This window comes from Giraffa tippelskirchi, chromosome 12 (genome assembly GCF_054371585.1).
Source record: "Giraffa tippelskirchi isolate mGirTip1 chromosome 12, T2T-mGirTip1v1.2.pri, whole genome shotgun sequence".
NCBI classification, from domain to species: domain Eukaryota; kingdom Metazoa; phylum Chordata; class Mammalia; order Artiodactyla; family Giraffidae; genus Giraffa; species Giraffa tippelskirchi.
Window position 1 is genome coordinate 36,935,080 of NC_137286.1, and position 12,818 is coordinate 36,947,897.

Below are 12,818 nucleotides of genomic sequence, written 5' to 3' on the forward strand. Positions count from 1 at the left end.
CATTCATACATCACTCCATCAGCATTTTGTTAAGCAGCCTTTCATGGTCCCACAGCCATGGATCCATTGAGGGAATATCAATGTTTTAAATGTAAAATAGCAATGCATAATTTTGAAATTCTTCCTTGTGCTCACTTCTGGCACAGGATGGCAGGAATAGGAGGCAGAGTGTTAGGAAATATTTACTGAGAGCACATATTCACTAAAGGAAATATTTTTCTGTCCCCTGGGAAAGGACTACCATGACTTGCTTTGGTGGGGAGTTCACTTGTGATCTGCAGAATGATCGCATGGAAGCCTGTGGTCCAGTGTGACGTGGTGAAGATATGGCCAAGCTGAGCATGCCTTGCGACCCAGTGTGTGGCACAGCTTGGGAGGGGGGGCACCCAGTAGAAGGGCTCCTTGTGGACTGGGAAAGCCTCCTGGAGGAACAGGGATTGGGGCTGGGGATTTTGATTGTTGAAGGTAAATATTGTTGGTTCTGATTTCCCCTAGAGACTCTAGGGATGCACTGGAAGGGTGCACAGTAGCAAGACTGGAAAGGAAGAATCAGTGAGGCTTAGTGACTCAATCAAGTCACGAACTGCCAGCACTGCTGGAGGGCAGTGCCTTCTTAGCTTCTGCTCAGCCCCTGGCCCTTTGAGAGGGAGCCCATGTGAAAGACACAGACAAAGATGTCTCTGATTTTTATCATGTTGATTCATGGATATTTCCTGTGAATCAGGTATCAGCCCACCAGCTTCTTGACCTATGTTATTCATGGGAAGTAAGCTAATCTCCATGGGCTTCCCAGGTGGCTCAGCAGTAAATAATCTGCCTATAATGCAGGAGATGTGGGTTTGATCCCTGGGTCAGGAAGATACCCTGGTGAAGGAAATGACAACCCACTCCAGTATTCTTGCCTGTGAAATCCCAAGGACAGAGGAGCTTGACAGGCTCTAGTCAATGGTGTCCCAAAGAGTCGGAAACAACTTAATGACTGAACAACAACAATAGCAACAAGCTAATCTTTATACATGCAGAAAAGCCCCCTAGTCAGAAATGTATAGCTTGATGGATTTTCACAAAGTGAACATATCCATGTAGCCAGCACTTACTTGAAGAGACAGGACAGTGCCAGGGGCCGGCCCCCGTCCCCAGACCCCCTCGAGTCAGTTCATCACCTCCCAATCCCTCCACCCAACAATCACCATCCTGACTCCTAACATCGTAGATTTTGTTTAGCCTGCTTTCTAAATTTATATAAATGAAATCTGTATAGTATGTACTCTTGTGTCTTCTCTTTACATTTTTAATATATATTCAAATCCATCTACACTAAAATTTATTTGGCTATCTCAGTATTTTTAAGAAAGAATAAAATGGATTTACAATTAAGAAAACATAAACTTGGGTTTTTTGGGTTTTTTCTTTTTTAGTAAATACAGATGAGCAGAAAGCAAGCAGCCAGGGATCCCTAGTGTATCTCTAAGTCCTGCCTGCTAACCTGGTAGATGCAGGCCCTGTCCTCACTGAGGTGCCCCGGGGAAGGGACACTTTGTGCTCAGGATGCTGATGCTGTAGGAACTTGGAGCAACCATGTTCTTCCCTGGTCTGTGTCTCTATTCTCTTTGGTCCTCAAAGTACCTGAAATTGGAAAATGGTGATATGAACATATAGGCTTAGAATGGATCTTTTGAGAAACAAACTTAACATTACAAAAGAATCTTGAGAGTGTTATAGTACAGTTTTGTCATAAATTCCTCATTAGTACTGATGTACAGTCTAACTTCTTTTTCATCTGTCTTAATGCAAAAATTGAGCATTAAACGTTAAACCTCCCCTGTGGTTTAGTGGCTAGAATTCAGTGCTTTCACCGCCATGGCCTGGGTTCAGTTCCTAGTCAGGGAAAACTTTCTCGGCTTCCCTGGTAGCTCATTTGGTAAAGAGTCTGTCTGCAGTGTGGGAGACCCAGGTTCGATCCTTGGGTGGGGAAGATTCCCCAGGAGAGGGAAGTGGCAAACCCCACTCCAGTATTCTTGCCTGGAGAATTCCATGGACAGAGGAGCCTGGTGGGCTACAGTCCATGGGGTCACGAAGAGTCGGACATGACTGAGTGACTAACACTTTCTCTTTCAATGCAAAAATTGAGCCATCAAATAGAGAAAGTTTTCCTTAAAAGTGATCACATGAAAGATCATCTTTGGTTCTAAGTTTGGTTGTTATCAGGAATGAGGTAGGAGCACAGTGATGCATGCAGAGCTCCTTAGACGATGATATTAATGTATTTTAATGTATTTTACTGGAATTTCCGAAAGGAAGATCGGGGCTGAACTTAAACAAGCTTTGTTTTTATGTAGGAGTAACTGGCTCAGGATTTACCTTTGATTTTGGACGTATTCCCTACAAAGGAAAGCGCCCTTTGAAAGAAATGATTGGATCATACAAAAATCGCCACAGTATTGGTGACTCTTCACCCGAGGTGCCATCGGGCAGTGGCAGCGCCAGCAAGCCGGCCTCTGAGATGCAGCTGCTAGTCCAGAACCAGCAGGAAGAGCTAGAAAGGTTAAGAAAAGACTTAGCCAGTCAGAAGGTAATTCTCCTTCCTCAGTGTTTGTATCTTATCTCACATCAGCAGTCCAGGGACCGGAGGAGAAAAACCCAGCTTTCTTGTTTCTCTGACTCTGTCATTTCCCAGAAGGTGCTTTTACCCTAAGAGTTATATGTTGCCATGGCCACTGACCTAGGCACTGCTGCTCTGCTTGGCCGTTTATTCATAGATACTTGAAATCCTGAGGAGAGTGAAGACCCTCAGAGTGAACTGGGTAGGGTGTTGTCTGCACCTCGCCCACTCTCTTTGAGCGTAATTCCAGCCCAAGCCCCGTGAACGGTTTTTAAGAGTTTCCACATCCTGTTAAACAGCAGCTTCCTTTTGAGCTGATCACACCTAATTGTACTTAATTCCTCAGCAGATCAGTGAACTTAGAGTTCAGATGTTTTAATATGGATGAATGTTCACTGGGAACCATTGCTAATTGCAGTCTGCCTGTCCACCATTTCCTGCTCCCTATCATTGTTCTCTGCAGACAGCCTTTATGGAACAAATATTTTCCCTTCTCTATTTTTTGAGATCCTTCAAGAGGAAGTCGGGTATTAAAGTATTTCCCGTAAAGTTTCTGCATTTGCTCAAACTCTAATGGTTGCTCCGTGTGGACTTGTCACTATCTCTGCTTTTCCTCCCATCCCTGCTCCCCGATCCGCCTTCCCTGGCTCCCAGGAGCTCGTGCGGCTGCTGCAGCAGACGGTGCGGTCCTCCCAGTACGACAAGTACTTCACAAGCAGCCGCCTCTGTGACGGGGTCCCGCAGGACACACTGGGGCTTCTGCACCAGAAGGACGACCAGATTCTGGGCCTCACCAACCAGCTGGAGAGGTTCAATCAGGAGAAAGACAGTCTTCAGCAGGAAGTGAGGATGCTGAAGAGCAAAGTGGGTGAGCTCAGCGAGCGGCTGGGGATGCTGATGGAGACCATCCAGGCCAAGGACGAGGTCATCATGAAGCTCTCCCGGCAGCTCAGCGAGTGTGAGGACAGCGCATCCTCTCCCACCTGCATGCCCGGCTCTCCCGCGGCCGCCCCCGTGGGCAGGGACCAGCTGGAACTGGACTGGTTGAAAGTAAGAGCAGGGCGTGGTCTCCTGTTATGGGAACAAGAAACCCAAAACCCGCTAACAGCCTGCCCGTTGATGTCACTCTAGAGCACCTGGCCTCCGTGAGCTAGTTTGGCGTGACAGCAGAGCAGCTGTGCCATTTTTTTTTTTTTTTTTAAAAAAACAAGTGTCACAAGACTTCCAGTCAGATAACTATTAGTTTCCTAAGAAGCTTCCTTGGAAAATGAAAGTCTGAGTCCATCGATGTCGCCATAGCTCAGAACAGTTTCAGATCTTTCCCCTCCCTTGCAGCTGTGACTTCTCTATTTATACACCCTTGGAACTTCATTATTCCATGTAACCTCTGGCGGCTGTTTCTTGCCTCCTCTGTGCATGGACCATCACTGGCACAGCTGCCTTGGCACACAGTGGAGGCCAGGTGAGGGAGCACCGTTCCTGACAGCTGGTGTGGGCTCAGGTGGAGACGCAGGCCCTGGCTCCCAGCATATCTTGTGAAAAGGGCCTGCACAGAGTCAGTTGCCCCCACGCCTAAGGCAGGAGCGTCCTGACACCCAGGAGGGAGGGCACAGTCTCCTCCTAGTACGCCTCTCTGGGCTGCCCCTGATGATGGGAGGCTGGTTCCTGAACAGGCGTGGCTCTCCCCGTCACACCCGGGGTGGTGACCCTCCCCATCACACCTGGGGTGGTGACCAGTGGATGAAGTAGGAAGAGCACAGAGAACACTGGGAGGCAGAGGGCAGGTGACTGTCCTGTGGAGACCCTGGCCCCAGGGGAGAGCCGAAAAGCCTTGGGGCCATTGTCAGCCAGGCCACTGAGAGGGTCCCAAAGTTTTTCTGCCATCAGCTCTCGATTTGGAGAAGTTTCAGGTGGAGAAGTGTCCCCTAGGACAGAAGGATTTGGTATAACCCAGACACCAGCTGTCCCCACACAGGTCTGCAACTATCGGTCCCACCTGGCCCCAAAGTCTTCCTTACCTGGCTGCAGTTAACGTGGCACTGAGGATATTTTGTCCCCCAAATGCGGTTTATCCTTGAAGGGCAAAGGTTTGCCACTTTTGAGATCGTTACTGAGCCTGCTTCATGCCTAAGCAGTCCCTGTCATGCAGTGTCAATGTACTGGTTGACTGATAGTCATGCATGGACCTTAAAGATGATTCTTAAATGGGAAGTAAAACTCTGGAATAATGGGCGACTTTGTTGGAATATGTTTGTGGTCTCCCATGGCGACCACTTTCTTAGGAACAGCACCCAGTAGACGTGAGGCCAGAAGGATTTATTGGTGAGAAAAACCAAAAGGGCTTCAGCAGCACCAAAACCCTCAATCTCTTTACTGTATAATTGTATCTGCTACAAAAATAGCCATGTTAAAAAAAAAAAAGGTCTTGGTTAGTGTTGCCAGTAAAAGTTGGTTTTGTGTATACATGCAAGCTAGAGTGTACCCGACCTTAAATATACATCCCTTTTTTTACAGTCTTTTTTTAGAGTCCCTTTTTACAGTCTTTTTTACATCCCTTTTTATAGTCTCTTATTTAAGGTGAACTGAATTTTTTAATTAATTATTTGTATTAATTTATTTGGGTGTGCCACGTCTTAGTTGCAGCACATGGGATCTTCAACCTTCATTGCAGCACATGGGGTTTTTAGTCGCCTGCTGTGAACTCTGAATTGCAGCATGTGGGACCTGGTTCCCTGACCAGGGATTGAACCCAGGCCCTCTGCATTGGAAGGGTGGGGTCTTAGCCACTGGACCACCAGGGAAGTCCCTCAACTGAATTTTATGTATTTTGCAAGCATATTTGTTTTTGTAGTATTTAGAGAGAAGCACCAGGGTGTTTGGTTTCCAGGCTGCAGTGAGTGGTGCTCTGCAGGGGGGCACGTTTTATCAGGGAGTGGAACCACGGTGTGTGGGGGGTCGTGCAGGGGGGATTCCAGATTGTCCACCTTTTGATTCTGTCATCATTATTTAATCAGCCTGTCTCTTCCTTATGTGATTTTCTGTTACATGAATATCTTCATACATACAGCTTTTCCTGCTTGGTACTCATTCAGTCAGCCAGCCAGCCATCCATTTGGTGGGCTTTGTACTCTGCACAAAGTAGACAGTCTCTGCCCTCCTGGAGCCCAGAGTTTAGTTTAGAAAGCACAAAAATGAAAAAAGCAGAATCACAACTGTAATAAACACCAATGAGGAAAGGGATGTGGCCCAGTATGGTGAGGTGGTTTAGATTGAACCTGGGCTCTGAAGCCAAACTTGGCTATATTCAAACCCAGCCTTACCACTAATGACCTCTGACCCGAGGCAGGCTGGTTCACTACTCTGCCTCAGTGTTCATCTGCGAAATGGCACTCACCTCATAGAGTCTTGTAGGGGTTTAAAGAGGTAGTCCATGTAAAGCCCTCACAGAACACCTGGTATCCTATAGCGTTTTATTTTAATCATTATTTTTTTGGCTGCATCAGGTCTTAGTTGCAGCATGCGAGATCTTTCATTGCAGTGTGTGGGCTCAGTAGTTGCAGCTTGTGGCTCCAGAGCGTGCGCTCAATGGCTGTGGTGTGCAGGCTTAGTTGCCCCACGGCATGTGGGATCTTAGTTTGTTGACCAGGGTGGAACCCTCGTCCCCTGGGTTGGAAGGCAGATTCCTAACCACTAGACCACTAGGGAAGTCCTCCTGCTAGAGTCTAAGTTAAGGCTGTGATCGTCATTCTAGAGAAAGAATCCTTGAGGTGCACTATCAGGACTTCCTTAGACTCAAGCACAAAGTTTAACTCAAAGACATGTGTCCTGCTCCCCCCACCCACCTTGTACTGCCCAGTCTCTGCCCATCACGGTCCAGTGTATTCTTCAGTTGCCCTCTAGCTCACCTTCCTTTTGGTGATGTTTGTTCATTGTTTCTGAATACGAGAGCTTCCAGACACCAAAAGAAAGGAGAACGTCATGATTTAGATTAGAAAAAGAAGTTTGTGGACCTCTTTCAGGGTCTGACAGCAGCTCTCTCCAGTCCTTGTCATGATGTGTGGTCTTGCTGAGACTGAGAACGTGTGATGCGGATCAGAGCTCAAGTGGGAGTTAGGGGCCAAGCACCCAGGCCAAGGGCCCAACAGGCCTGGCTCCCAGACCCACACTTAGTCATCGGCCTTCCTATGACTCAGCTCTTCATTTAGGAAATGGAGATGATGAGCAGTTGCCAAAGAGTAGAGTTGTGAGGTTTAAATGAGATTGAGGGTCTCTCCCATGCTAAGCTGCTCTGTAAGTGTTAGGGATTACAGGGACTTTGGGAACATTTTCAGTTCTTCTGTGTTTTCAGGGGAAATTGTGTGCCGCCATGGTGGTTCCCAGTTTGGAGATGTGGGCATCTCTGGACACATCTCTGGGGAGGGTCTCTGTCCTAGGACAGCACAGAGGTCAGGGCCTTTCTTGACCGCGTTGGCCTTGGACCAAGGCCCCCCTTGGAGCTATCATGAATAGTTCCTCCTGAGGTTGAGGGATCAGAGATTCCTTGGGAACTTCACACAGAGTAAGGGACAAACACATTTGTAAAAGACTGGATTTGGTAGGGAGCATTTAGAAATCACTGCCCTAATTGTCTGAAAGATTACCTTTCCCTTCCTTTGCTCAGAGTTTCAAGGGCTGAAGCTAACACACAGCATCTGCTTCTGCCAGACCTGAACTTTTAGTTGGACCTGGTGAACTTGTCACTAGCTTGTGATGTTCTCTCCTTTTTCTACATTTCTTTATTTCTGACTGTGCTGGGTCTTCGTTGCTGCACGCGGGCTTCCTCTAGTTGTGGAGAGCAAGGGCTCCTCTCCAGTTGTGGCACGCGGGCTTCTCATTGTGGTGGCTTCTCTTGTTGTGGCGCACGGGCTCTGGAGTGCGCAGCCGCAGTAGCTGTGGCCCATGGGCTTAGTTGCTCTGTGGCATGTGGAATCTTCCCAGACCAGGGATTGAACCCGTGTTCCCTGTTTTGACAGGCAGATTCTTAACCACTGGACCACGAGGAAAGTCCTTATGATGTTCTCTTAAAACATAAAGTAAATGTGTCAAGAGTTAACCACTGGCAAATTTAGGTGAAGGGTATATTGTGTTTATTGTACTTTTCTTCCAACTTTTCCATAAGTTTGAAATTTTTTTAATGTAAAAAAATTTGAGGAACATAATCTCTTAAGTGCCTTGCACATTGTAGGTTATAGGTATTCATTATTAAGTGTAATTCTTTTAGTTAAGAACATTGTATATATGTATAGTCTTTTCTACATAAACTGGATAAGTAAAAATGAGAATGGACAGAAAATTTGTTCAGTTTCTGTAGTTAAAAAACAAGATGAATATAAGGCATTACCTTTTGTACCACCTCAGTGAACGTGGGTAGATAAAATGTTTGCGTAGATTTAGGACATAAGTCCTACTTACTTCTCCTAAGGTCAGTTGAGAAAAATCACCACCATTAAGTAAATTTATTTCCCCATCTCCTTCATTATGCAGTGGTCCCTACTTTCCTTCTGCTGCCAAGGGTGGCCATAAAGCTTAATCAGAAAGTGACTAATAATCATTTTCAGTTCCTTAGAACTTGCTCTAACTTAGAAAGGGCTAGCCACAGCGTCCCCTTTGGGCTTCCCTGGTAGCTCAGCTAGCAAAGAATCCACCTGCAATGTAGGAGACCCTGGTTTGATTCCTGGGTTGGGAAGACACCCTGGAGAAGGGAATGGCTACCCACTCCAGTATTCTGTCCTGGAGAATTCCATGGACTGTTTAGTCCATGGGGTTGCAAAGAGTCAGACACAACTGAGCAACTTTCACTTTCAGAAAGGACTATTTGATTGGTAAGGCAGCAAAATATTAATTATAAAGGATAATCAACATTCAACCAGTGTGAGTTGATGAACTTTTTTTTTTCTAACAGGATAATCTACAGGGGTACAAAACCCAAAATAAATTTCTAAATAAGGAAATCTTGGAACTTGCAGCTCTACGGAGAAATGCAGAAAGAAGAGAGAGGGATCTGATGGCAAAGGTGGGTCAGGGTGGGTACATTCTGTCCTCAGGTGGGAGGTGATGTGATTCAGAAACATTCAAAAATGGACATGCTTTCAAATCATTTCAACCCCCATGCTTGAAGGGATGTGGTTACTGATACCAAAATATATTTAAAATGTGTATAGAGATAGCACTGTTTAATTTCACTTTGTGATGAAGACAATAGAAATGCCCTGAGATGTGGGTTTTATTCACAGGTGTAATGAAGTTTACAGAAAAAAAAAAAATTAGACACAGTTCTAAGGTCCCCCAAATTAAGGTTGTTTGGATTTTTTGATTTATGCTGTTGAGCTGTGCTGTGAGTCAGTTCCGTATCTATAACTGGGGGTGGTGAGCATGATGCTTTCTCTGAATCTGATAGGGTTGTGTGAGAGTCAGATGTGACTATGCTGATAACGCAGTTGGTAAAGAATCCGCCTGCAATGCAGGAGGCCCTAGTTCAATTCCTGGGTCAGGAAGATCTGCTGGAGAAGGGATAGGCTACCCACTCCAGTATTCTTGGGCTTCCCTTATGGCTGAGCTGGTAAAGAATCCACCTCCAGTGCAGGTTTGATGCAAATGCAGGTTTGATCCCTGGGTTGGGAAGATCCTCTGGAGAAGGGAAGGCTACCCACTTCAGTATTCTGGCCTGGACAATTCCATGCACTGTATAGGCCATGGGATTGCAAAGAGTCGGACACGACTGAGCAACTTTCACTTTCACTTCACTTTCAAAGAGGGCTTTGCATAGTGTACAGACATCACAGATATTCCAGTGATAATCAAATGAAATTCAGTGACACTGTGTCAGCAGCTGTTAAATGCCTCATATACCTTTTGAACAGTCCTCAGAGCATCTTCCCAGGCCTTATTCCTGCATGTTTTCCAGGGATGTGTTGATTTGTCTGATAAGGTAGCAGATGGGAGCTGGTGCTGGGTCACAGCATCCTAGGAAAGTATTGAAATACCATAAGGTGGCTGCTTGGGGCCTGTGTGCCAAGTGGCGCTCAGCTTGACCTCAGTAATGAGTGTGTGGCCTGGTTTCTGCTGTTCACCTCAACGCTGTCCAGAACTCATGTGTTGACATGCAGAAGCCTTATTACCAGTACTTCTGTGCTTATTACTTTATTACCAATACTTCCCCCAGAGGGAAGAGGGGGCCCAGTAGACCATTTAGATAAGACAAGTGGCCTGTGGCATAAATCCATCTCTTGCCTTGGATATAGTCTCTCTCTGGGTCACTTCCTAGTGGTTCTGGGCTTGTCATTAAGGTACTTGAGGATTGCTCTTCCTGTGTGTCTGTCTGGATGGAGGTAACTACCACATTCTCTGCAGTATTCTAGCCTGGAAGCCAAGCTCTGCCAGATAGAAAGCAAATACTTGATACTGCTCCAAGAAATGAAGACCCCAGTTTGCTCAGAAGAACAGGGGCCTGCTCGGGAGGTCATAGCCCAGCTGCTGGAGGACGCTCTGCAGGTTGAGAGTCCAGAGCATCCAGAGCAAGCGTTCATTAAACCTCATCTTGTCAGGTAAAGGTGCTCGCTTGCGACTGCTGGGAGTGGTGGGACCCGTTTCTCAAGCCCCCCTTTAACTGCAGTAGCCCCTCACCAAGAACTTTACACAGTTCTCCGTGTCTCCTTTGATGCTCATGACAAGGACTGTCAGTCATTAGAATAGGTAATCTCATCAATCTTGCTGTCATAATCAAGTAACAGAGCTGTGATTCAGCCCAGGTCTTTTGATTTCAAGACTTTTCTTGCTTGTACTGTGCCACCGTGGATGCTAGCCAGTCTTGCTATAAGAGGAGCCAGTCCTCTGAGGAGTAAACTCTTCTCCAGAGATCCATGGGTACAGCTGCACTCCTGGGGAGTTTGAGTGCAAACTCTTAGGGCAAACTCTCCACTTAGGGCAAGGGAGCCCCTAAGTGGGTAACCGGGCCTTCTCTGTAAGGGAAGCACACTTGGGTAACCTGACCCAGTGGTTCCGAACTCACTGAGGGTCTGATGCAAGCCGTGGACCCACTTGGCCCCAAAATGCAGTTGGACATACATACAGTATTGCATGTGTTTTTCAGAAAATCACGGAGTCTGGCAGCCTATGATGTATCTTGGATTAAGAACCTTCATATCCTAGTTTCTAAAAAATGAGATTCATGAAATATTGGCAGGAGGAGGTCTGTGAATGCGCTCAGTCCAGTCTCCTCCTGTTTCCGCCCCCACTATGCTTGGCTTCTCCTGCCCCACCCTGGTCCCAGGGGAAGCCCTGCCTCAGCCTGACCCATTCTTTCCCTTCTGTGTGCTTACAGCACTGGCTTGCCTTGTACATGCTACTCAGATGACAGGTAAAAAAATATGCTATCGGAATGTAACCAATGCCATTGTCACAAAACTTCTACTGAGGTCTGTGTGCCAGGAGCTGTGCCACTGCTCATATTTAACACTCAGTAAGGAGGGTGTTTTTATCCTCAGCAAATGCAGAAGTTGGGGTCAGGGAGGTGATGTAATTTGCCCAGGTCACACAGCCAGGGAGTGGCAAGGACAGGACCCCAGTCTGGGCAGCCAGGTTCCCCACGCTGTGCACTCCTGCTGTGTTCCGGGAGCGGGGTGGAGGGACAGACTCCCATGAAAGCGAGCCCAGCTATCTGCCCCAGGGTACCACATCTTCTTCCTTCATGTGTTTTAGACCTTACTGTTTACGTTGTATGTTTTCAAACTTTATGTATAAGTAGGACAATAACTGTGTCTATTGAGTTGCTTTTAACTTTTCGTTATGGAATTTCAAAGTAGTAGCATCATATGACACCCCCATATGTAACTGTTACCCAATAATTTAACAACTGTTAACATTTTGCCAATCTTGTTTCTTATCCTTCCCCTCCGAAATTTTTTTTCTGATATGTTTTAAAGCAAGTACCAGATATGTCATTTCCGCTTTCAGCACTTCAATATGTACCTCTAATTGAAGACACTTTTTAATATGCTAATCCTACCATATTCATACCTTTTTGCGACTTATTTCTTTCAACATTGTTTTCTGAAATTATACAGATGGATTTATGTAGCTCCTGAGCAATTTTTTTTTCTGACTTACACAGCTTCATTATATATCACTTTTTTATTCCTTCGTCTCATGGTAGACACTTAGAGTAGTTCCATTTTTTCTTCTTACAAACTGTGACGCAGTAGACATCGTGGTATGCGTATCTGTGCGTCCATGTGTTGGCGTGAGAGTTTCTTCGGTGTTGGATACGCTTATCTTCAGCTCTGCTGGATCTGATTTTCAGAGTGCTCCCACAGACTTACAGACTCAGCAGCAGTGTGTGAAAGGCCTCCTTTTGGTTTCCTGTGACTGCCATCACCATCATTGTTTTAAGTTGCTAAGTTTGTGATCATATTTACTGTCTAACAGTTCTGTAAGTCAGCAGTCTAGCACAGTCTTGCTGGATTAAATCAGGGAATCAGCAGGGCTGCAGTCCTTCCTGGAGGTTCTAGGAGACAGTTTGTGTCCTTGCTTACTCAAGTTGTTGGAAGGATACAGTTCCTTCTGGTTGTAGGGCTAGGTCTCTGTTTCACTGCTGGTCATCATGTGTGGCCATTTCCAGCTCCTCGAGGCCACCTGTTTTCCTTGGCTTGTGGCCACCTTCTGCCATCTTCAAAGCCAGCAACCGTGGGTCCAAGCCTTCTCCCACTTCACATCCCCCTGACTGTTCTTCTATTGTCACGTCTCTCTGGTCCACTCTCCTACTTTGCTCTTCCACTTTAAGGGCTCCTGTGATTACTGTGGTCCCACCTGGGTCACCCAGAATAACCTCCCTGTCTTAAGTGCCATAGCTGTAATTCCACACACAGTGTTCCTCTTGCCACATGATGTGGCATATTCACAGGTTCCAGGAATGTCTTTGGGGGCCATTATTCTGCCTACCACAGCCTTAATTCTTTTTCATCCCTAGTATCTTACTAATATAATGTTTTCTCCCTTGTCTTTTTACTTTTTAAAACAGTATTTTTTGAGCATAAGTGTTATACATGTGTATATGTATGCTGTATAAATATACATGCACATGTATTAATATATTAATGGAGCCAAATTTATCAGCCTTGTGTTTGCAGTCTTGCTTGTATTTTTTTGTGCTTTTTACATTGAGCGCTTTGACCATCTAGAA

General features: G+C 46.0%; 1 protein-coding gene across 6 annotated transcripts in view; it reads left to right on the top strand.

Annotated features, from left to right (window-relative positions):
- The window catches only part of TBC1D2B (TBC1 domain family member 2B), an 87,818-nt gene that overhangs the window by 57,044 nt on the left and 17,956 nt on the right, over positions 1 to 12,818 (top strand). For 5 of the 6 annotated variants that reach the window (XM_081549591.1, XM_081549592.1, XM_081549594.1 and 2 more), the window contains exons 5-8: positions 2,340 to 2,572; positions 3,257 to 3,652; positions 8,544 to 8,654; positions 9,992 to 10,185. In XM_081549591.1, coding sequence (XP_081405717.1) covers positions 2,340 to 2,572; positions 3,257 to 3,652; positions 8,544 to 8,654; positions 9,992 to 10,185 — 934 coding nt within the window. The remainder of the gene's footprint in view (positions 1 to 2,339; positions 2,573 to 3,256; positions 3,653 to 8,543; positions 8,655 to 9,991; positions 10,186 to 12,818) is intronic. The other variant, XM_081549593.1, reaches the window with a different exon arrangement.